Raw genomic sequence first — 23,862 nt, 5'->3', positions numbered from 1 at the left:
TCAACAATCAACAATCAACAATCAAATTCATTTCAAATTCTAGTAAAGGTATAAAAAAAATAATTTGACTTTTTTCTAATTATTATGGGTGCAAAGAAAATTGAAAAGGAGGGGTGGAAAATTTTCTTAACAAACAAACAAAACCTAGTTAGCAATATGAATGCAAGAATGTCAAAAACTTGAACTAGTGTCCATCAAAGACAGCAAGAAAGCAAGGTGACCAATAAAGGCAAGAAAATGAATTGAACACTTCAAGGCTTCAACCACTCCAACCAATCTCCTATAAAAATAGACAAAAGATTTATCAACTGCCAACACTCAACAAACCTCCACCCTTCACATGCATTAAATCTTTGCCTCATTTTTTTTTCCTTTCCTTTTCGTTCTCCTTTACCGTACTCTCATTTGGGGAAAGTGTGGGCCACTAACTATACATTGAAGGGTTTTGCAATCATTTTAAAGAAGATGAGAAATATAAGATTGAAAAAAAATATATTATTATTATTATTATTATTTACCAAATTACACTGAAAATTTATTTATATTTATATAAATTATTAATGAAATAAAATTAATTTTGAAAAATAATAATAATTCACTTCATTAATAATTTCCAACCTCCCTACCAAAGAATTCATTTTGGGATGTGACCAGATCAAAACACAGTCGTTTTACTCTAATTTGGAGCTCATATTAAAGTCCTTGGGGCATACCATGAAACTGCGATCCCCGGGATATGGTGTGGTGGACCACCGAACATTACAGCTCAGTCTTCTTCGATGAATATAATATAGTACAGTAGTGTGCATGGCCAACCCATCTGCCCACCAAATAGGAGCCGTTGGATCCAAGCTACAAATGCGATGGCTGACAGCAAGATGGAAATCATGGCATCCCATGATGCTCATCTCATCCACACCCAATTTTGGTGGGGTGCCACACACTGGAATTGCCGGTGAGAAAGGGCTGTTTGTACGACATTAGGTGTGGAATTTAATGGCCTACCATTTGCAACGCATCCCTCACATTATTTTCTTATCGCCGACTATTCTTTAATTTATTGCGTATTAAATAATTTTTTTTTTCCGAATTGCAAAAAACTAATAAATCCTATATTTATTAAAAAATAATATCAATTGTTTTTCTTAGTTAGTTTTGAAACATTTATCTAATAGGATAAAGTAAAAATGAAAAAAAAAAAAATTAGGATTAATTTCGTAATTTCGTCCCCCTCCTCTACCACATTTAAACCGAACGTTCCCTCTCCACCACTGAACACAAACACCATCGTTTCTTTTCGTTGTCCACTGTGCTGCCTGAAAGGCTGAATCCGGTTCTACCGGCCGAGACATGTCTCCGCCACCGAAACGCGCCCGAAAATTTCCCTCCATCACTACCTACGCCGGCGGCGACCATCGCTCTATTGCGGCCGACCTCGATGGCACTCTCCTCGTCTCTCGCTCCTCCTTCCCTTACTTCATGCTTGTCGCCGTCGAAGCCGGCAGCCTCCTACGCGGTCTCTTCCTTCTGCTCTCTCTTCCTATAGTGATCGTTGCCTACCTCTTCATCTCAGAAGAAATCGGAATTCAGATTCTCATCTTCATTTCATTTTCCGGCCTCAAGATCCGAGACATCGAGCTCGCGTCGCAGGCGGTGCTGCCGCGGTTCTACGCCAACGACGTGAGGCGAGAGAGCTGGGAGGTGTTCGAGAAGTGCGAACGGAAGGTGGTGGTGACGGCCAACCCGACGTTGATGGTTGAGCCGTTCGTGAGAGATTTTCTTGGCGGAACGAAGGTGTTAGGGACGGAGATTGAGGTGAATCCGAAGACGAAGAAGGCCACTGGTTTCGTGAAGAAGCCAGGGGTGTTGGTTGGAGACAGAAAGAGATTGGCGCTGTTGAAGGAGTTTGGTGATGAATTGCCTGATATCGGGATTGGTGACCGCGAGTCTGATCATGATTTCATGTCCATTTGCAAGGTTAGTGTTTGTTATTTATCTAATTTACTTAACAAAAAAAAAAAAGAAACAACAAATTCTTCTAGATTTTTCAAACATTGATGAAATAGTTTTGAAAGAGTAACTGATTTCTTGCATGGCTTCTATGGAAGCAAACATCTCTCCAAAACGATTTTTAGAATTTACATAGTTTTGAAAATATGTTCTACAATTGTGGAAGTGATTTGTAATTTTCCTGCAAGATATGCTTTGCTTCTACACATTATTCAATCGATCTAAGCCAAATTTAACTTAGTAAAATGGTAGTAAAGTCATATTCATTTTTGGAAATTTTTGTGGTCGTTTTTCAAGATTTATACACTTTTTATTTTACTTTTATGAACGACATCACACTTATCTACTTCATCTTACAAAATCAAAGACGAATTCATTTCACTGAGACTTGAATTTAGTTTTTTTTTTTTTTATGATTGATTTAGCAAAAGAATAAATCAAAAGATTCAGAAAAAGTGACAGTCGGTAAAGTCGATCTCCGTGTAGCCTGTAGCTTTGACCCTGAGGGAATCACTGCATTTACCATCCTCAACTACCTGGCAGCAAAATCGTTGGCGGCACATGGAGGACAACAAACTTATTGCTCTTTCCAAACTAATCTCGAGCCTTGCTCCTTCGATGCCATTTCCTTTACTCATCTTCCATATTTGGAACGGCCTCTTTGTTCTACCTTTTTTATTACATACAAGCTAGAAATCGAGAAATTTAGAAATAATTTTTTTTTTCCAGATGATAAATATTCTTAATTTTATATAAAATTTTGTGATATTATTTTTTCTGTTTTCTGTATAAAATTATTTGAAATATTTATGATGATTAGAATAATTTGGTTTGTTTTGAGAAAGAATTCTAGTAATGTGTCGAGAATCCACTTGTATGTTATTTTAGTGTTGAATTCCCAAATTACCCCTATGCTCTTGCTGATGGTTCTGCGACTTGGAGTTTGAACAGGAGGGATACATGGTGCTTCCGAGTAAATCAGCTACGCCGGTGCCACCCAACCGCCTGAAAACCCCAATAATATTCCACGATGGTCGGTTCGTCCAACCCCCCACGCCACTCACGGCCCTCATCATCTACCTCTGGCTTCCATTTGGGTTTGCACTCTCTATCTTCCGAGTCTACTTCAACCTCCCCCTCCCAGAGCGCATCGTCCGCTACACCTACCCGATGCTGGGCATCAACCTTGTTATCCGAGGCAACCCTCCTCCGCCCCCCTCCCCAGGTTCCCCCGGCAACCTCTACGTCTGCAACCACCGCACCGCCTTGGACCCCATCGTCATCGCCATCGCCCTCCGCCGCAAGGTCTCCTGCGTCACCTACAGCGTCAGCCGCCTCTCTCGCTTCCTCTCCCCCATCCCCGCCGTCGCCCTCACCCGCGACCGCGCCGCCGACGCTGCCCGCATCTCCTCCATTCTCCAGAAGGGCGACCTCGTGGTCTGCCCAGAGGGGACCACCTGCCGCGAGCCCTACCTCCTCCGGTTTAGCGCACTGTTCGCGGAACTCAGCGACCGCATCGTGCCGGTGGCGGTGAACGTGAAGCAGAACATGTTCCACGGCACCACCGTCCGAGGGGTGAAGTTCTGGGACGCCTATTTTTACTTCATGAACCCTCGGCCCACCTATGAGATAACGTTTCTGGATCGGTTGCCGGAGGAGATGACGTGTAAGGCCGGAGGGAAGTCGGCCATAGAAGTGGCGAATCACGTGCAAAAGGTGTTGGGTGGAGTGCTGGGGTTTGAGTGCACTGGACTGACTAGAAAGGATAAGTACATGTTGCTGGGAGGAAATGATGGCAAGGTGGAATCCATGTACAATGCCAAGAAGTGAAAGGCTGGGATCGGAGAAGAAGGCCACATTGGAATTGTATGGGTTTTAGAAAAATTACGAGGGAGGTATATCGGTTAATGTAGAATTACAACTTCTATGGAAATTCCCTTAGTATGATTGATAATTGTTGATCATTTTTCATCTGGATTATTCATATTATTTGGACATTCAAGTTTAGAGTTATGAAGAGTGTCTTCTGATTTCTGTGGTTGATTTTAAAAAAAATTTAAGAGTCTTAAAGCCCTATGGAAATTGGGCTTTGCACCATCAAAGATGTTTGTGCTTGGGCCGGTTCAAATTTTAAGTGGGCTTGAATCTCAGCCAGGCTCTTTCCCACTGGGCCACCACAATGCAGGATTGCCATGAATGGAAACTTGATAGTCTCCTCTAAGTTTAAAAGAGGAAAAGATGGGTTGTGCAGTGATGTTGGATAAATTATTTCAATTGCAGTTTTTAATTGTTTATTTTAATTTTTTAGGGAAGAAAAAAGCCATTGTAGGTTTGATTGGTGGGAGCGGAGGTAGTTTCTGCGGAGTTACCTTGAAGGGAGGTCTAGAAAAACTTTCTCGTGTGACGGTTAAAAAAAATGTATGATAAAATTTAGGTTATTAAATGAAAATATAAAAATAAAAATAAATGAAATAAATTTGAAAAATGATGCAAATTTTTTTATATTAAATTTAAATTTATTTTTCATTTTCATTTATTTATTATTATTTTTTATTTTTGCATTTTCCAAGAAACAAAGATATGGTATAGGCCTCAAATTTATTCTCAAAAATTAACTTATTTTCAAATTTAAAAAATATTATTGTCAAAAACTATTTTATAAACAAAAGTTATCATATTTGCTAAGTACTGTTCTTAAGAACAGTTTCTAACTTTCTTTACTTAACACATTGATTTCTTTTTTCTTTATCTTGATTTTTTTAATCACATTTTTATTGGGGCTAGATTTAGGTGGTGTTTGTTTTTTTACTTAATTATAAATAGAACCTTGATGCTTAATAGTGTTAAATATTAGGTTATTTGTTTTTATAGTATTTTATTTCTATTAAGTATTAAAAAGTAAAAAAAATCAATATGTTATTTTTTCTATTTAGAAAAAACTACATATTTTGGTTTTTTCTATTTAGTAAAAAATTTATAATAAATCATGAAAAAGTAGAAAAACAAATAACCTAAATTATAAAACTAAATTGCTTTCAGCAAAAAATAAAAAAAACAAATACCATCTTAAACCAAAAAAACTTTTTAAATAGAAAAAACTTGTTGAAGAAATTAAGATGACGAGAGATGTCAATGACAAATTCATTACTTCACGAGTTGGTTGGTCCATGAAAAAAGATATTTTTAATATAATATTTTGTATAAACATAATATATGAGGTTGAATTTATCTTGAATTACTCTTCATTACATGTGAAAAAAAAAGTCATAATTTTTTAAAAAGTATTTAAGAGATTTAAAAAATATACATTATAATTTCACCACAAATAAAAGCCTATTTGAGATTAAGATAAAATCTGTCTTTTCACTTATGACTTAAAAGATAAAGGTATAAAATTATTTTTTTATTGCTATATTTATTAAATCATGTTATTATTCTTTTAGTTTGCAAAACTTTTTGATAAATCCATACCGAAAACTTCTTACACGGCAGTTTCGAGAGTAGGAGTTACAAAGGCCGTTTGCCACGTGCAAGGTCCAGAATATTCCACGCATGATTCGAATCCATGGCAAGGATATTTTAGATTAAAAAAACAAAAAAAATCGCTTTTATAACTTTCCGGTGAGCTTTTCCGGTACGGTCGCTTTTACGATGGATAAGACGAGTTTCTGACAGAACGGTTCGTATTTTGTCCATTTAGTTCCCGATATGTCTCTAATATTTACTATTATTTACGAAGCAACCCAGCTAAAAGTGGAGTTATTTCCCCTTGCATGGAGGGGTATTTTCATTATTTTGTCGGTTTCAAAAGCGGAACCTTTCATCACGAGGATGAACCGCCACGTGTCAGCTTCTCGACCCTCTTTTCTTGGGTATATGAAGACCACTTGCATTTTCCCGCTTTTCCGAGAAAAAAAAATTTTCCTGGAAAATTCGTATGAAGAAAAAAAACCTCTAATTATCCTCTTCGATAGAGAGAGAAAAACTGGAGAGAGAGTCTCTGAGGGAGAGAAGTTTTGAACTCTGAAATGGTCTGATATAGCTCAAGCTTGAAGTTCCAGTTCACAGAGTTCGAATTAAAATCACCGAAATAAATGGCAATCGGCGGCGTAATTTCGAACCGAAATTTCGGCTCCTTTATAGGCTCTGGTATATCGGTTCACTGTCTCTATACTATCTGCTTTTAATGTGTTTGCTTTCACCTTTTCTTCTTGCGCGAGCAGGAATTTCTTTTTGCTGCATTTGTGCATTTCTTCGTTTTCTTTTGGCAATTCAATGCATGCATGTCCAGATTTCGCACTATTGGGGTGGTTCATTTTGTTTCCTCCTTGATTTTCTCACATCCAGGGGACGGTTCATGTATGTGTCTGCGTTTTTATTTTTATTTTTTCCTTTTTGGTAATTGGATATTATTTTGAGTGTTAAGCAGCGGTGAAATTGAGCTGAAAGTTTTAGTTATCTTTGAGTTGATTTCATCCGTCTGTTATGGACAGCATTATTGAATTTTGAGTTTTCTACTGAAATTCCTGAAGTTCACATAATTTCATAATTTTCCATTAAGTTTTATTTATTTATCTATTTATTTCTAAAAATCTGTTCGAATAATAAATATTTATATTTGTTATTAATTTCTTATTTCTATTTTTGTGGCCTTGGATTTGGTTACTGAGAAAACTGAATGGAAAAAGAAAATAAAACATTGAATCTTATTTTTCAAGCTATTTTGTTTACTTACCTGCCAAATATCATGGTGACTTGGGAATTGGGAACTACCCTTTGCTTGAGAAAATTTTGATCTGGGATTATTAGAGGAAAATCAATACATGGTATTGAACGATGCCTTCATCAGGGTTTTGATAAAATAAGTAGAAGGGCTACAAAATCAGTGACTTATTCAAGAAATTTAGGGAATTTTCTCATATTGCAACATGGTTTTTTAGTATCTTAAAATGCTTGTCATCTATAATTAGAATGGACAATAGTTTTGTGTCTGCATTTTGACACCTAAGCTGAATTTATTTTTTTAATTTCTGATATTGGCAGGAAAAGGGTATCAAACAGAGCCAGCTACTGCACAAAACAAAGGAGGGCGTTTGAGCTTTTCTGTTGCCGGACATGTGAGGGAAAACTACAAAAGGCTTTTTATGCAAATGGAGAACTACTCAATATCTAGATATTCGCATTTTCCGTGTCTTCGTGTTATCGGTTCTCCAGATGGGAAAGCTCTGACATCAATAGCAACATTCCATGTTGAAGGGGTGTGTTGCCTTCCAATGTCACTTCAATCTAGTGACAAGTTTTGGAGTGTCAACCCTAGGAGAAGAATTCAAGGAATATGCAAATGCTATCTTTCTTCGAATCCCTCTCTTAGCAGTTGGATTCAACCAAGTAAGCGGGCTAGGCTTGGTATTAGTGACAGCCAGTCCCAGTCATCCGAGCATGTTAGGTTTGGTAGAACTCGTTCAGCATACAAATCCAAGGAGTATGATATAAAGGGAGCTGATGTGGACTCATTAAAGTCTTCAGAAGGGGCTGGTGAAGTCATTTTAGCAGAAGAAAATTTGCAGAGTGTTTCTCCATGGTGGCAGCAGTTTCCAAAGCGCTGGGTTATTGTCCTGCTTTGTTTTGCTGCATTTCTATTATGCAACATGGACCGTGTGAGTTATCTTCTGGCTTTATCCCTATTGTGTGAATTAATCATAGCAGGCTTACCTTTTCATTATGAATTGTTCATTTTCAAGTAGTTCCAAGTTGCCTCATCCTATATTGAATTATGAGCAATTAATAATCAAAATAAAACTAAACTAAATGTTTTATTGTAGATGATCATGAATACTTAAGATTTTTCAATGTGCTAAGTCACTTAAATGCAACTAACCTACATTACTTATCTCTTTCTGCTGACTAAGCTATATGTTTCATTTTAGGTGAACATGAGCATTGCGATTCTTCCAATGTCACAGGAGTTTAACTGGAACAGTGCAACAGTTGGTCTAATTCAGTCTTCCTTTTTCTGGGGCTATCTACTCACTCAGGTTTGAGTTGAATGCCCTCATATTTATGCATTACATGAAAGTGAATTAACTATTTATTGTGGATCTCCTTCTCAAGTGTATTGACATGTAGTTGGTCAAGTTCCTACATTTGATGTACACAATTTTGTTGTTTTGTCTATTTGACTTAGTACTGGCACTAGTTTTGTTCTTCAAATCAAATACATCTTTTCAACCTAACCAACTGAGGTAAATTTGCTTCCCTTTACATTCTATTTCTAACATTACTTTCACTATCTTTTTCTGGAACATAGATTCTTGGAGGCATATGGGCGGATAAACTTGGTGGGAAGCTAGTATTGGGTTTCGGAGTAATCTGGTGGTCAGTGGCAACAGTTTTGACACCTATTGCTGCAAGAATTGGACTTCCTTTCTTACTTACAATGCGTGCTTTTATGGGGATTGGAGAGGTTGGCCTCTTTTACTTCTTTTTGGTTTTGTTGCGCTTTACTAGATTGGAAGGAAATAGCTTGGATAAAAATCATTTGGGGTGTGTGTATTGGATCTAGACATAATTCTAGGCGACTTTTATTTTGGGTATAGAAACCAGTTTTGGTAGTGAATTTGATAATGTCAATATGTCAATCTGAACACTCTTTTTGCACATGTGTCTACACATGATGAAACTACACCTTGTTGTTGATATATGTTCGTATTTTCTTTAAGTACTTATTCATTTTGTTGTGAAAAACGGTTGAGCCAGCTTAACAAGTGATCTTTTGCAAGATGGATGTTAGGGACAACAGAAAGAAATGGAAAAGACAAAATAAGTTAACCTAATAATCATATACTGACTGTCATACCACTTCAAAGAGATGGGAACTTTTAAAATTCAGTTACTTTTGACAGGGTTTGGTACTCTCACTGTCTTATACCATTTTCAATCCAATATGTTGTTTTCGTAACATTGAATTTTGTTTCCTACTTCAACTGTTCTTAAACTGATACAGAGAATCCTGTTATTGATTAAAAGTCATCTATTTTCTTATCAGGGTGTTGCTATGCCTGCTATGAATAATATACTTTCAAAGTGGATTCCAGTTTCAGAGAGAAGCAGATCACTAGCACTAGTATATAGTGGAATGTATCTTGGTTCAGTCACTGGGTTAGCTGTCTCTCCCGCTCTAATCCAAAAGTTTGGATGGCCTTCTGTTTTCTACTCATTTGGCTCTCTTGGAAGTATCTGGTTTGCATTATGGTTGAGTAAAGTAAGTTTTTGCTTCTTGTAGCAACTATTTGATGTACAGTTTAAGTTGCATATATCACTCCCATAGAATGGAATAAACTGAAGACAGTCCCTCCATAACTCACATTTATGTTTTCCCTGTTTTAAGCTACAATATCTGGTAGGCCAGCCCCACACCCATACATTTAAAGTTATACAATTTGAGGACAAAATAAGTTTTGCTTGACACCTTTTCTTTCTGCGATCCATATGTAAACAATTACTAACCCAGCAATTTATTAAAATTTCACTCATGCATTTTCGTTGCTTCATGCATGACAACCATATACTTCTTGAAACTAAATGATCTTAGTTTTGAGCATGATTAAGAAAACTGCATCAGGTTTGTAGTATGACTAAATTCATCTGTACAATTCTCATTTGAGGCATGAATTCTCAGCCATATATCACTCTTTTCTTTGTTTGAGTGGTACCATAAAGTTTGTTTGGCTTCACAGGCATATAGCTCACCAGCAGAAGATCCAGAACTTAGTGAAGAGGAAAAAAGGGTTATTTTAGGAGGCAGCACATCAAAGGAACCTGTTTCATCCATTCCGTGGAAACTAATTTTGTCGAAGGCACCAGTTTGGGCTCTCATAATCTCCCATTTCTGCCATAACTGGGGAACTTTTATTCTTCTAACATGGATGCCTACGTACTATAATCAGGTATTTAAGACTTTTCGGGACTGGTCCTACTTTGGTCAAATATTCATTTCCATATTTCTTTCCTGGAAAGTTTATAGATACCAGTATTTTGTCTCCAAAAACTTTATGTTTTTATTGCTCCATGCATATGAGGTTTTCAAGTTCCCTTTTTAGCTTCAAAATAATTTTTTTGGTTGCTAATTAAATAATAGTTCAGTTCTGCATTTAACTAATGAATCTGAGCTTTGATCGACCACATCTCAGTAGAAATCTAAGTTAAAATACAACTATGATGGCTGAGTCAGTCTTTTGCCTCTGGACTCAAAATCATTTAACGTCCAATTCGTTTCTTGCAATATCACAGTTGAACCAGAGTTGGAATACTATTCAAGTGTTCTAGCCTCTGGGGTTACCAATCTGTTGAGGCTTAAACAATAAAAAAACTGTTCTACTTTGACAATTTTTGTAAAGTGCAAGTTAACCAAATTTCTTAGGATGTGACCATAATTGTTAACATTCAAATCACATATGGAAAATACTGAATGAACACATACAATATAATAGGTAATCTGGTTACTGGACTTGAGTCTTTATTAATTTAAGCATTTATTTATTTATTATTTGTTTTGATGTTTTCTCAGGTGTTGAAGTTCAATCTCACAGAATCTGGGCTGTTGTGTGTTTTGCCATGGTTGACCATGGCTGTGTTTGCAAACATTGGAGGTTGGATAGCAGATACACTTGTCAGCAAAGGTCTTTCCATAACATCAGTTCGTAAGGCAAGGATTAATACTGCTCCGACTCCTATTAGTTGACCATGACTTATTATTAGACTATTCCGACCTTAAAATTGTGCTTCTCTATATTGGTAATGCCAAATATTATCCATTTACATCAGTATATAGGTATTGATTTCAGCAACCCAGCTGCATAAAGGTTGTTGCTGATAGAACAAAGATGCGTTGTATTTGCATTCGTGATAACATTCTTAGACTTAAAATTAGAAGTCTTGAAGGAAAGGCTCCTGTGTAAACAAGGTTCAATCTCTCTCAATAACACCCCTGACACACATGTACCCCACCCATGAAACGCTACCTTCTGCATGTTGTCTAGAAAACTGTATGATTTACACATTTTGTTTGGTTATTTCAATGTCAAATGAGCAATGCTGATACAATTAAATCTTCCATGCTTTCAAATTCTTGGATATAATTCTTCCTACACTTTCCAATGCTGTAGATCATGCAATCGATTGGGTTTCTGGGACCAGCCTTCTTTCTGACACAGTTGGGCAATATTAGAACACCCGCTTTAGCAGTGCTATGCATGGCTTGCAGTCAGGTTTGAGCTAGTTCTAACTACAATTCCATTTGAGCTTGAGGAATAGTATATAGGTGGTGGGAAAGTATATTTTTCTCACACTGAAGTGATATCATCTAGTAATTATTATGTGCAAGTAATTACCTACAGGATATAAGGTGCTTACATTTCACAATCAGATGCAAGATTTTCTCTTCTCAGAAATTGGAATTTACAAGTGAACAAAATGGTTGAAGAAATTAAACTATGGGTACTCTGTTCTTGACAGGGGTCAGACGCATTCTCACAGTCTGGACTCTATTCCAATCACCAAGACATTGGGCCACGTTATGCTGTGAGTTGCTCCTATTGTTTTCTTATGTAACATGAACCAGTGTTAATGTCCTTCAAGAAACAATTATCTTACTTGAAATTATATGTTACTTGAAATCGGTTTGCCCCTGAATTATGTCTCTTTGTCCCTTTCATCAACCTTACCTTATTATTTTGATTCCTCCACAGGGAGTACTGTTGGGACTCTCAAATACAGCAGGAGTGCTAGCAGGTGTTTTTGGTACTGCAGCAACTGGTTACATACTCCAACGAGGTTCATCCAAGCCTCCTAGTTCATTAGCATTCCTTTAATTTCTGATTTCAGCTCAACTATTAACACCAAACTCTATCCTTGCAGGCTCTTGGGGCGACGTATTTAAGGTGGCGGTCGTATTGTACATCATTGGCACATTAGTCTGGAACTTATTTGCAACTGGAGAGAAAATTCTGGACTAGGTATGCAAGAAAAGAGGAATAAATAGTCTATAAAGCAAAAAAAGATAAAATTACAAAAAGATGGGAGTAGAGGAACACATTGAAGAGCTGAACTGGGTGGGAATAAAACAAGCCTAATATACCCCTTTTCACCTTCCTCTTACCAACTGGGCTCAGAGATGGTTGTTGCAGGTGACTTTTCCGGTTGGCTTTAAGAATCATCTTCTTAAGTTCTTACAAGTTAACTGTCTTTTTACTTACATCAATAGATGTTTTCTTTTCAGACAAGGGTAATTGCACCCTAGAATCTTGAACCTTTCTCTTCACTCTTGCTCTGCTTTAAAGTATGTATCATCTGTCTAAAAACACCTCAAATAAACCTCAACATCACTATAATAGATGATATTTACATCTACTTGGGCATTTCTGCTCCTGGTTTGGTGCTTTTCTCAGTTTCTTATTGCTTTTACCGATTGAATTTTGGGTTGGTTGAGATTTGTTGAATTTTTGGTAAACTAGTCTTCACCTAATGGGATTTATTATCATACATGTGGCTTGCATGAGACTACTGTTGAGGAAGAAATTGCACAGAATTATTGAAAGGGTCTGGGTTCGGTGCCCTGAAAAACCATCACCAATCAGAAGGTGCCATATGTGCAGTTCGGGGCTAGTTACTTTATTCCCGAGTTTCATTATTTTGTACCTCATATGTGGTTTTTTAGCTTTGTATCATGGTTTTATATATGGCTTTCTGATTCAACATTCAGATTTCTACGTACATTTTGAAATGTATTGCCAGATCTTTATTAGAAATATAAATGAAATAAAGAAACAAAGAATTTTATAGGATTGTGAAATATAAATTATTGGCTACAAAGGAACAGCTGTACGTATGAGAGGATTCGAGGAACACTACCCCTCGTGTTCTTTAAAAATCAAGCGTAATTGGGCCTTAAAAACTGTTGGGCTGCTACTGCAGTATATCCGTCAGCCCACAAGTACAGCCCAAAACTAACCTCTCAAGTTACACCGAGCCGCACGTCGCTACCCCCAACAACAACCGAACCACTGGCGTGACAGTTACCGTTACATTTAACTCTAACAGCTTCCTCGCCACACACCTCACTTGCTTTCTCGTTCCTAACGCCGTCCACAACTGCCGTTAAATCTCTTTCATGCACGTTAACCTTGAGCCCATACTTCATGAACAACGTCAGCGACATCTTCTGCTCCACCCGGTGGCCGGCAACCACCGTGAGGCGGTGGCGCAGCAACACCGACGCGGCTATCGACTTCATTTGCAAGTAAGCCAAGTCCTTCCCCAAACAAATCCTCGGCCCCGCATTGAACGCCACAAACTTGTATTGGTCGTGCAATATGAATCGCTGGCAGTCGGCCGATAGCCACCTCTCAGGCCTGAACTCGGGCCAGTCTTCACCCCACGTGGATTTCATCCTACCCGATGAATATACTGAGTACGTGATTGATGATCCCGCCGGGACGAAAGTGCCGTCCGGTAATATGTCGTCGGCGACAACATGCTTTGAATCCTCCGGCACCGACGGGTAGAGCCGGAGAGTCTCGGAGAGTGCGGCTTTGAGGTATATCAAACGGTCCAGCTCTTCAAACTCTAACGGCTCATCAACCCACTTTGACGTGTCGCTGCCACGTGTCCCCATCAGAACAGTGCAGATTTCGTGTAGGATTTTCTTTTCGACAGTTGGGTTCTGGGTTACCAACCAGAAGAACCAGCTTAAGGCTACTGATGACGTGTCACGTCCAGCTAGGATGAAGTTGAGTGCCACGTGTTGGAGGAAGGAGTCTGAGTAGGATTCCTTTTTCTTCATAAATCTTGAGAGCAAGTCGTCGTGGGGGTTTCCGTCTTTTTGCTGACTCAGCAGCTCCACCTTACGTGTATTGATGACTTTGGACAGGTAATTCTCCACGTGTACAATGCTTCGGCTCAAGCTGACCTCCATGCCCAACCCAAGCCACTTCTTCAGCTTCCACATAACCTCAGGCAAAATAAATCGCTGGAGGCTGGCTTCGGTGGCTCGGTCAAAAGCAGAGGCGAAGCTGTTTTCAGGGAGGCCTGGAGCTAGGGTTTGCGGGTCCATCCCAAACGTCAAGCCGCAAATGTTATCGAACGTGATCCGAAGCAAAAGGTCCTGAAGATCAACTGGCTTGGCTTCTAGCTGAGCCGCCCTGAGAATGGGGCAGAACCTGTGCTTGATGGCTCGACTGACCCAGCGAGCCATGGCCTGACGCAGCGTCCGGGTGGTAAATTCCAGTGCGGCGGTCTTCCTCTGAAACAGCCACGTGTCGCCATCAGAATTGAAGATCCCTTCCCCGAGCAGATCATGAAATACACCTTGCCACGTGGGACCCTTAGGGTAATTATCGAACCGGGTCTTCAATATATGCTCCAGATTCTTCGGGTCGCATGTGACCGTCACGAGCCCTTGCTTTCGCGCCAAGAAAGGGACGGCGCAGATGCATGTTTGGTACGTGCCGCCACACGCGCGTAGATTTTCAGCGATCCATTCATGCATGCGTTCACTGTTCTCGATCAAGCCTGGTAAGCTGCCCAATAAAGGCCAGACACGTGGACCCCTCAACGACCGTGAGATGAAGGTGAACCACAGCAGATAAGCGGTGATCGCCATAAAAAACAGCGAAGCCCAAAACACGTCCATTTTCCCGAGAAAAAAACCGCACTTTCCTCAGAAAAAACCTGAATCTCCAAAAACGTACCTTAGAAGACTCCAGTAGAAAAAACCCAGATGGTATTTCTCATCAACAATGGTGGGTCACTGCTTAAACCTAGTTTTTCAGGACTTCAACACGACGCCATTGTTGGGAAAACCAAAGCTTTGAATAATTCATTACCAAGAGAAAGAAGAAGAGAACTGAGAGAGTATGAGTAGTAGAAATGGAGAAGAAGGGATTTATAGGCGAAGCGGCGTTGACAAGCAATTACTAAGGCCAGTCTGTTTCTTGAATTTCACCATCTCACACTCAAGCCTCATGCACACATAGAAAGAGAAAGAGAGAGCGAGAAAGCAGCATTAATGCAGTGGGAGGTCGTTGACAATATAAAGGTAAAACCCCACTCAGCAAAAGCCTCTGTCTATCTCTCTCTTCACACCTAATTTTTCAGGGAAAGGAGCTGGGTTTTAATAGGAGGCATTGAATGAGGAGAAATAAATGAGATTGGTTGAGGAAATGAGGACACAGAGATCCACCAAAATTTTTTTGAAAGAAGAGATGGCAATGCTAAGGAAGATGAAGTGGAGTTGAGTTTTCACTCAATTATTTGCATTTTCTCGGTAGCTGGTGGTTTTATAATAATATGTTAAATGAAAATGCATGGAGTTCATCATGTGACTGGTTAGGGTTGGGTGAGCCACCCACCAACTATTTATAACTGATGCCTTAATGTGAGAATTCATCTTTATCCTTTTCACTCCAAACTCAGTCAATAATTTTCTCTGTTTCTACATCATCAGTTTTTGACCACTTCTATGTATATATATATTTACATGTAAGCATATATCAGATACGGTTTGGCCATGCCACAATTTGGGTATTGTATTGAAAAATAACAATGGAGCATAAAACCGCACTATAAGTATCCACTCAAGTTTAATTGCTTTGTATTTTATTTGATATCACGCATTTACATCCTCGTCCAACAACTCAGATTTTAGTATGCAATTCAATGATTCGGTTCACTTGTTTAAACCTTATGTATTTATACCTTGTTCAACAACTCGGATTTTACTATCAGATGTTTGGCATACTAAACGGAGCATAACATTCTTCACCTGGATAGCCAGTATGGTTGTTGTTGTCCTTTTTTCCTTTTTCTTTTTTTCTTTTTGTCATAGAACTTTTAACTTCAATTGTTAAATTTTAATATATAGCATGCTTTCTTCTAAATTCGGTCCGAAGTCTTAAGGCTGAGTTTAGCTGGAGATTATACCTCTTGTGTCCCACAGCATCAACCCCAGCCCACAAAATTAGAAAGTACGATGGAATGTAATGTAGGTGGACAAACATAATATATATATATAATTAGTTCACCAATTATTCAACTACTATTATTGAAGATGAAAATATCATGACCAAGTAATAACGATAAAATAAATAAGATAATTCCATTCATCTCATCTCACCATATATAAACATATATTGGTTTTTATTCGGAATTTTGAAAAAAAATTAAAAAATCTTGAGACAAATTTATTTTTTAAAAAGTGAACAGACGTAATTAAAGTGAAAAGAGCGTTATTTAGTCATGCAAAGTGCAAAGTGCAAAGTGCAAAGCTAAGAGTTTCAAAATTTTCATGTCAATGCATTACATTTTGACCCAATTTTTCTAGAGGTTTCCGTGGAACAATAGGGAAAATAACAGAGCAACATATACGTTCTCTCTCCTTTTCTTACTCTCTTATATTTATTTATTTATTTATTTTATGCATTTGAAGACATATTTACATCCTAAAAAGTACTTCGGAAAAGTTGAAGAAAGGGAGAAAGACAACGGGAAAAAGAATTATATATCACTTTAAGCGTAGAAAAGTGTGAATTGATAAGTTTTTTAAGAAAAGCTTTTTCAAATTGATACCATCAATTTATATTTGAATTAAAAAACAAATTAAATTCTTAATGATGAAAAAATTAAACCAAATTAAGTTGTGTGTACACTAATTTATACCTTTAAATCCAAAATTTTAAATAAATCTACCATATCTAAATTAATTATGTACTCAGCCACTCCAATATCCTAATCTTCATTATATCATAAATGTAAATCAAATATATGAAATAAAAGCATATATTTTTATGGCATGTTCTTTTATATTTAATGAAACTTTTAATATACCAATATATTATTTTATTATGCCAGGCCTAGGAATGGTAGGATTTGATACCCAAAGGTTAGACTGAAGGGCCCCAAGCCAAGAATGATTCGAGTCTGCACAGGCCTCAACCTCATCCATGCCAGGTATGAGCCATGTACAAACATATATTACAACTGAGGCCCTCCTACCAACAGACCATGACCAAATAGCAAAATTTAAGGCCCAAATGTACAGTTGTGTAAATTATATAACCTCCTAATCTTTAACCATTCTCAAGACGAAAAAGGCCAACCCACCACCAACATAATAGTAGCATAACAATAAGCAAACTTAAAATATGTAGCTTTGTAAAGCTTTGTCACAAGAAAAATAGGTGATCCACACAATAACAAACTAACATACCATCATCCTGACGCCCCTTCTCTTTTTCGTCATCATCTTAACGGTTTCCTGAGGTGCTGCTGCCTCTGATAAAAGAACCCCGGCGGTTCCCACCCACTATCACATCCTTTAATCGAATTATGGGCCCCAACATCCTGCCCATTTTCTGCAATATACAGTGGTAAACAGAATGCAGACATTAGCAGATGAAAAAGAGGAATGAAATAAAGGGGTGATAAAGAAAATATCAATATCTGAAATGTTATTGATTTGAGTTTCATAAGCATGGTGTCGAGTAGATTTACAAAAAGCAACTCTACTAACTCGCCGAGAGGTGACATTGATTCGTGATTTGTAAGTTTGGACGAGGCCTAAACCAATTCTGTTCTCTTTGAAGGAAATAGGCTATGTCACCCTTTTCCAGCTCACAGTGAGGATACAATTTAATGAGAAAAAGCATAATTGTGCAACTAGTGGGTGGCATTTCATTACAATGGAATGGAAGCTGATAAAAGCTGAATGACAGCTAATTATGGAAAAATGGATCAGAAGCATAAGAATATAGCAGGTAGATGGCATTAATTAGTATAAAAATGCAACTCATAAAGACATCAGAATCTGACAACAACTGCACTTGAGGTCTGGCTCAAGCGGTAAAGGGTTGGGAAGGGTTTGTGGGAGGTTCTAAGTTCAGGTCCCAGCGGAGACAGAAATTTACCGATAAAGGGGAAAAAAAGGACAACAACTGATTATAAAAATGCATACATCGAGTTGTATTGCACTTCTACTCCTGCATGTACAAGAAGATAGATGCACTATATGAGAATCTCAAATGCTCCCAAACATGATGTGCAAAACACTTTGGTAGCCCAATCCTAGTGATAAAAATAATCAACATAAATGTTTCTTGTTTATTTTGTTATCAGATGAAACAAAAAACAAAAATCTATTTCATCATCATTGCCATTCAGATTCTTTGATCACAAGTGAACCTAACAAAAGAACAAACACTTGCTACTTAAAAAGTGAATAATTTTGCTGAAAACTTCAAAAAAAAATTTCAACACCATTAGCTGAGTTGGATCACATAAAGCTACTGAACCCAATGCTAAAAAAATAGAAAAGTTAAGCTGGAAAAGTCTAAAATATATATGCATATATATCTTGAGTCAACTGTAATCTCGAATCTCCAATCTTAAAAATTGAAACAAACCCAGAACTGAGTACCTTTTAAACCTAAAGCCTATAATGAAAAAGCAGAAAATGATTCAAGCCAAATTGGAAGATCATATAAACATAATGAAGCAACTGATCCGCCTCCAATTATTCTTTCAGTTGGTGTCCTTTGTGCCCTCCTCCCCCTCATTTTTTTTTTTTTTTTACCAAAAGTTCAATTTCAGCTGATGTGCAAGAGCACATCAAGGCCCTTTTTATTCTTCTTCTTCTTCTTCAATTTTTTCAAATGTTTAAATTCATCTAATGAGCAAGAGCCCATCAAGTGCCCCATAATTCAAATTCTCAGCTAACTTAAAATCATCTAAGAGATCTGCACTCTAGAGGATGATCCAACAATCAGTGGTAGGGGGTGACAATGAACAATGCTCAGTGAAGGTAGATAACCTTATGGAAGAGGATGATCAGGCAGGGGACAAATCCATTGTTGCAAGCTTTGATCTTCAATAATCTCTACACTCCCAATTTTCTCTCATGAGTGAGCTTTTCTGAATTCCTTAAATCTAAAATATGCTCTGAAATAATTTAGAAATAAAAAATTGCAATACCTTTATTTTTTAAAATTATATTATTAAAATTTGAAAATAGAAAGTAAAATTGGATAACAAAATTTATAACTGAGCCTATTTGGGAATTGTTTTACAAACTCAAAAATACTTTTGACAATTTTTTGACAAAAAACAACTTTTTGAAAATTTGTTCTAAAAACAAGGTGTTTTCTAATAACATATTTAATTGTTTTAAGTTGTTTTCACTTGTTTTCTAGAGGTTTTTTTTTTTTTTTAAATAATTATACAAATATGAAGAATTATTGAAAATAAAACATTACAAATAAAAGTTATTTTTAAGAAATATTTGGAAACACAGAAAACTTGTTGAAAATATTCCAAATCTTCAAATAGACTTGTGTTATAGAAAACATTAGAAAATTATTTTTGAAAACTGTTCTCAATAACTGTTTTTTTATAACTATTTTTGAAAACTATTTATGAGAACTGTTTTTGGAAACGTTCCCAAACATGACATCATTATCCACAGATCTTTTATTGACTGGGAACAAAAATGGATCTCTCCCAACAACAAATACTCCATGACATTACTTATCAAAAAAATATATATATCTCCATGACAGAAGTCCTAATCTGCAATATCCAGCAGATCACAACTAAGGCAACATTGACAATAATCCAAACTGCTAAAGACTCAAATGATCCTTGAGAAGGGCAGATAACTATGGCAGGATTAAATGATCTCAATCAACAAAATCTGCCTACTGCCTTGGGTTAAGTCTTCAAACACAAGAACTAAATGTGCTGATGCCAACCTATGGCCTGAACCATGAAAGCATGAATTCATTATATTTTTTGCCTGATATACACACCCATAGGGGGAAATGAAATTACAGAGATCAGAGAGGTTGACAACTACACTCTGATGTCAAAGGCTTGGACCCATTTAATCACAAAAGTTCAGCATGTATTATGCCCCTTTTCATAAGCAAGAACAATCAAAACATAAATCTCATTTCTTACAGCATCTTATCAGCAGCCAACCAATCTACATTGATATCATGGCATGCTAATATAACCAAAAACTAGTCCTGTATGGCTGAAAATATATCAAGACCGCATTTTCTCTGCATAACACATGTTCAAAATTTTTCTTGCAGCTTTTTGACTCATAAATTACACACAAAAGGGCTAGTTTTAAAATTGAAGACAAATCTCAAGTAGTTATAGTAATCATAGCAGTTATATGTAGAAAAGTGTTGAGATCTGACCCCATCACATCATAATCAACAAACACCAGATACATGATTTTTGTAACCAAATAGCTTCATAACATGCTAAATATTGAAAAAAAATAAAAATATTTTCTGCCACCATATCAATAGCAAAAGGCATACCTCATCATTAACGCCAAACTGCCATTTAAGTTGTAAAACCTGCCATCTTTCATGCTGCCATCGCTGCCCAAGAATTACAAGGCCCATCACAGCTGCAGCAATAAAGATAGACCAAAATGCATTTGCCTCTTTTGCATGACCATAAAAGGAAGCTGCTCGTCTCTTCCACCAAGCTTCACAAGGAAGATTGGACCCATCATATCTATCATCATCTTTTGTAGATTTTGGAGATTGTGAGATATCTGCATGGAGGTCTGCACCTAGCTCAGGAGGTTCAACTAGATCTGGGATAACCGTATTCCCATCATATGTGGTAGATCCACCAATAGTTGGTTCACTGTGCAAAGAACTAAATTTAGCAGCACTGTAAATATCAGGCTCTTTGTCAACCAGATTTAGCCCTTTGAGGGCTGTTCCTTCTTCAAAACCTTTGCCACGATCAGATAGACTTTTTCCCCCTTCATCAAACAACTGTATGCCAGGGAATTCATCTCCTTTAGTAAGATCTTTGACACTCCAATTATCTTCATTTTTTCCATCAGAATGACCACCTTTCTCCACATTCGATTCAGGAATCACATCCTCACTTCCATGTTCATTATGGATCTCAGTGTCATCAGGTTCCAACGGCAAATTCTCATGCTGACTAGGTGGAAAGACAAAGTGACCAGACAAAAACATTGCATGAGAAGTTTCCGCTTCATTGCCTTTAAAGGTATTACTCTTGCCATCATCACTCATTTCAATTCCTTTTGGACCTGGAGCAGCAGCATATGCTGATGCTGTAAGTGAAACAACTTCCCATTCATTTCCACGAGAAGTGGTTTCCTCTCCCTCCTCATTATCCGCCATCTTCAGTAAGTTAGTCTCCTAAATTTCACATTCAGCGACAAAAGAAAGAACATGTTGTGAATATTAATCCAGTAACATAACTCACAGTAATAGGCTGGAAACCATTACTAATCCATAAAACTACAAATGAAGACCTACAGAGAAGAAATTCTACAACCATTCTCTAAAAGTCTGTTTTGAAGGAAGATAATCCCAGGGTTAAAGTACAAAGTAAGAAATTTTTTAAGGAATATTTGCAATTGAAACTAATAAAATCCCAAGCAATGGGCTGTAAATTTATTCAAACAATACAAACTGTTAGAAAATACTGATTCTAGTTAATTAGTTACCCACAGTAAAAAAATCACTTCATAAGAGCCAAAAGCACAAAGAACAACTAAAATCCTGAAATTAATAAACACACTGCAGATAAAGGACAGGTTACATTTCATTTGCCTCTTGTCAAAACTGATGAAAGGAAATTTAAAGCTTACCATTTCTTGTTGCTTATTATGACAAACTAAAAACTTAAAAAAATTTAAAAAGTAGTCGTGTAACTTAAAGATTTTTTTTAAGAAGAAATTTATTTCTTAGAAACCAAAACAGTGAAATTACAAGCTTTTTTTTTTTTTTTTCATATTTTCTGAAACATGAATATATCATACTAATCAAATAAAATATATAAACAAAGGTGACGTTTAATAATTGGAAAAACTTATGCTTTCTTTGGTCGCATAGCAAAAGTAAAAAACCAGGAACTAAAATTCTGGATCTTAGATTTTCCTTTGACTGGAACCAGTCGAGGCGACCTAATCCTGAATTTCAAAACAACAAAAAACATGAAATTCAAAATTGTCAATCTTTTTTAATTAACAATTTTGTAATCAACCAAACAGAGAAATTAAAATCAAACAAACAAACCAAAACATAACTCCAATATACTAAAGCCTAGATTCGATTTCCTTTCATCCTCTTTTCTTTCCCACTGCTTTCTACGAAACCAAACAAAGGAATTAAACCAAAACCAAAATCCCCAAACCCCAACCAAAACCAACCGGATACATGAAAACACGCACAGATCGAAAAACAATCAGAATCACAACCAAAAAAAGCCTAAATCAGACGTATAAAATCAAATCAAATACAATCAAACATCAATCATCATCAAACAAAACAAACAGCTCCGATTTCACAACAAACAAACCATTAAGCAAGAGATTAATCAATAACCAGCACTTACAAAACTATCTAGTCTATTCCGGGAGGAACGATGATCGGAGGTTACGATTACGATTCCGGTGAGATCGAGACTGTCTAGAGAAATGTAAAGGAATGGATTTATACCGAGATTTCGTGCAGGAGATAAAGGAACCGGAAATGCCGGTGAATATGGAACTGAGTGAGTTAGTTTTACCGGGTAACGCAGGTTATGCACGTCGTGTTATGAGATAATATCTAGTGGCTCCGTACAGAGGAGGCTGTGGTGACCGGTGTTAAAAGGTAAAGGAGTTTCATGGGTTTGCGTGCGAGACGGGTGAGTTATTGTGGTGTTACGGTGTTACGCGGCTCAGTTTTGTAGCGTGAACGCGCAAAGGATCGAGTTAATAATTTTTGGTCTACGTTTTTGTAAATGAATAAAAATAAAAAATTTGAAAATACTAAATTGGCGTTGATAATATTTTAAATATATAAATATATATTTTAAAATATTTGAAATATATTTTTATTTTAAATTTAAAAATTAGAAAAGGTACAACTTGTGTGCTATAAAAATTTAAAATTTGATAATATTTTAAATATTTTATTTCATGCTCATTTTATTCATGTAACACATTTTGTTCATGTAAAGCATTTTATTTTGTTTGGTTATACATAGAAAAGTCAGGATAAAATTTATTTTGTTTTGTTTGGTTATAAGGCTATGTTTGGTATGTTTGATTAAAGAAAATTCATAAGAAGGGTTTTTTTTTTTTTTTTTTTCTAAATGTTGGTCTTTTTCTTTCCTCTTCAAATTTTTTTCCTCTAACAAGATATAATCTTATTTGTTTATTTATTTATTACTAATATTATATTTCAGAAAGTACAAATAAAATGGATGTGTTTTCTCGTAAATGTAAAGAGATTTGTTTATTTTGTATTTGAGGTTTTAAAAAATATTTCAAATCTAAAAGATGTTTTTATTTAAAGTTTGTTCGACAATGATTTTAATAAATGTTTTTAATATTTTTAATATTTGAAAATTTTTTATTATTTAATTATTAGAAATGTTACAAATCCTTCATAAAATCACTATTAAACGGATTTTTAATAGTATTTTAGAAAATATTTCTATTTTAAAAAATAATTTATATAAAAAAAAAACGTCTTATAAAACTTTAGGTAATGCTTTAAAATTTTTGAAAAATTAATAATAATGATTCCTAAGAAAAGCATTGAATAAGTAATGATTTCAAAAATATTTTTAGAAAAAATATTTTTATTAAAAATGTTTTAAATAAAATGCATGTTTATTAATTTAATTAAATAGGTGATGTCATATTATATGTTTAATAAATAAGATTTTAATTATATCACGATTATAAAAAGATTTTCTAATTTATAGTATTTCTTAAGAATCTTAACTCGATGTGACATGGACCCG

At 36.3% G+C, this 23,862-nt stretch overlaps 4 protein-coding genes across 4 annotated transcripts; 2 read left to right on the top strand and 2 right to left on the bottom strand.

The window, feature by feature from the left end:
* Positions 1–1,255: 1,255 nt before the first annotated feature.
* On the top strand, positions 1,256–4,044 carry LOC100243093 (probable glycerol-3-phosphate acyltransferase 8). The gene is made up of 2 exons (XM_002275312.5): positions 1,256–1,977; positions 2,962–4,044. The coding sequence occupies exons 1-2, from the start codon at positions 1,351–1,353 to the stop codon at positions 3,838–3,840; spliced, it is 1,506 nt and encodes a 501-aa protein (XP_002275348.1). The 5' UTR covers positions 1,256–1,350; the 3' UTR covers positions 3,841–4,044.
* Positions 4,045–5,549: 1,505 nt separating this feature from the next.
* LOC100255061 (ascorbate transporter, chloroplastic) lies at positions 5,550–12,417 on the top strand. The gene is made up of 11 exons (XM_002275054.4): positions 5,550–6,159; positions 7,054–7,667; positions 7,938–8,045; positions 8,318–8,473; positions 9,056–9,271; positions 9,747–9,956; positions 10,577–10,714; positions 11,175–11,276; positions 11,524–11,589; positions 11,757–11,841; positions 11,926–12,417. Exons 1-11 carry the CDS (start codon positions 6,105–6,107, stop codon positions 12,021–12,023), a joined length of 1,848 nt encoding a protein of 615 aa, XP_002275090.1. The 5' UTR covers positions 5,550–6,104; the 3' UTR covers positions 12,024–12,417.
* A 404-nt stretch (positions 12,418–12,821) lies between these two features.
* On the bottom strand, positions 12,822–16,791 carry LOC100249915 (cytochrome P450 86A8). The gene has a single exon (XM_002275079.4). It carries the CDS (start codon positions 14,696–14,698, stop codon positions 13,022–13,024), a length of 1,677 nt encoding a protein of 558 aa, XP_002275115.1. The 5' UTR covers positions 14,699–16,791; the 3' UTR covers positions 12,822–13,021.
* A 322-nt stretch (positions 16,792–17,113) lies between these two features.
* On the bottom strand, positions 17,114–22,690 carry LOC100244782 (ATG8-interacting protein 1). The gene is made up of 3 exons (XM_002275096.5): positions 22,462–22,690; positions 20,391–21,260; positions 17,114–17,417 (listed from the first exon to the last, which is right to left on the bottom strand). The coding sequence occupies exons 2-3, from the start codon at positions 21,240–21,242 to the stop codon at positions 17,310–17,312; spliced, it is 960 nt and encodes a 319-aa protein (XP_002275132.2). The 5' UTR covers positions 21,243–21,260; positions 22,462–22,690; the 3' UTR covers positions 17,114–17,309.
* Positions 22,691–23,862: the final 1,172 nt, after the last annotated feature.

The sequence above is a fragment of the Vitis vinifera genome, chromosome 15 (assembly GCF_030704535.1).
Source record: "Vitis vinifera cultivar Pinot Noir 40024 chromosome 15, ASM3070453v1".
Classification (NCBI taxonomy): Eukaryota; Viridiplantae; Streptophyta; class Magnoliopsida; order Vitales; family Vitaceae; genus Vitis; species Vitis vinifera.
This window is presented reverse-complemented; position numbering and strand designations above follow the sequence as displayed.

What these genes read in the sequence shown, in the direction of transcription:
- LOC100255061 (XM_002275054.4), top strand. Translation starts at nt 6,105, where the DNA reads ATGGCAATCGGCGGCGTAATTTCGAACCGAAATTTCGGCTCCTTTATA. An exon ending in CGGCTCCTTTATAGGCTCTG is followed by an intron (nt 6,160 to 7,053) that starts GTATATCGGTTC and finishes TGATATTGGCAG; the next exon opens with GAAAAGGGTATCAAACAGAG. An exon ending in TATTATGCAACATGGACCGT is followed by an intron (nt 7,668 to 7,937) that starts GTGAGTTATCTT and finishes GTTTCATTTTAG; the next exon opens with GTGAACATGAGCATTGCGAT.
- LOC100249915 (XM_002275079.4), bottom strand. Translation starts at nt 14,698, where the DNA reads ATGGACGTGTTTTGGGCTTCGCTGTTTTTTATGGCGATCACCGCTTAT.
- LOC100244782 (XM_002275096.5), bottom strand. Translation starts at nt 21,242, where the DNA reads ATGGCGGATAATGAGGAGGGAGAGGAAACCACTTCTCGTGGAAATGAA. An exon ending in AGTTTGGCGTTAATGATGAG is followed by an intron (nt 17,418 to 20,390) that starts GTATGCCTTTTG and finishes TGTATATTGCAG; the next exon opens with AAAATGGGCAGGATGTTGGG.
- LOC100243093 (XM_002275312.5), top strand. Translation starts at nt 1,351, where the DNA reads ATGTCTCCGCCACCGAAACGCGCCCGAAAATTTCCCTCCATCACTACC. An exon ending in ATTTCATGTCCATTTGCAAG is followed by an intron (nt 1,978 to 2,961) that starts GTTAGTGTTTGT and finishes GAGTTTGAACAG; the next exon opens with GAGGGATACATGGTGCTTCC.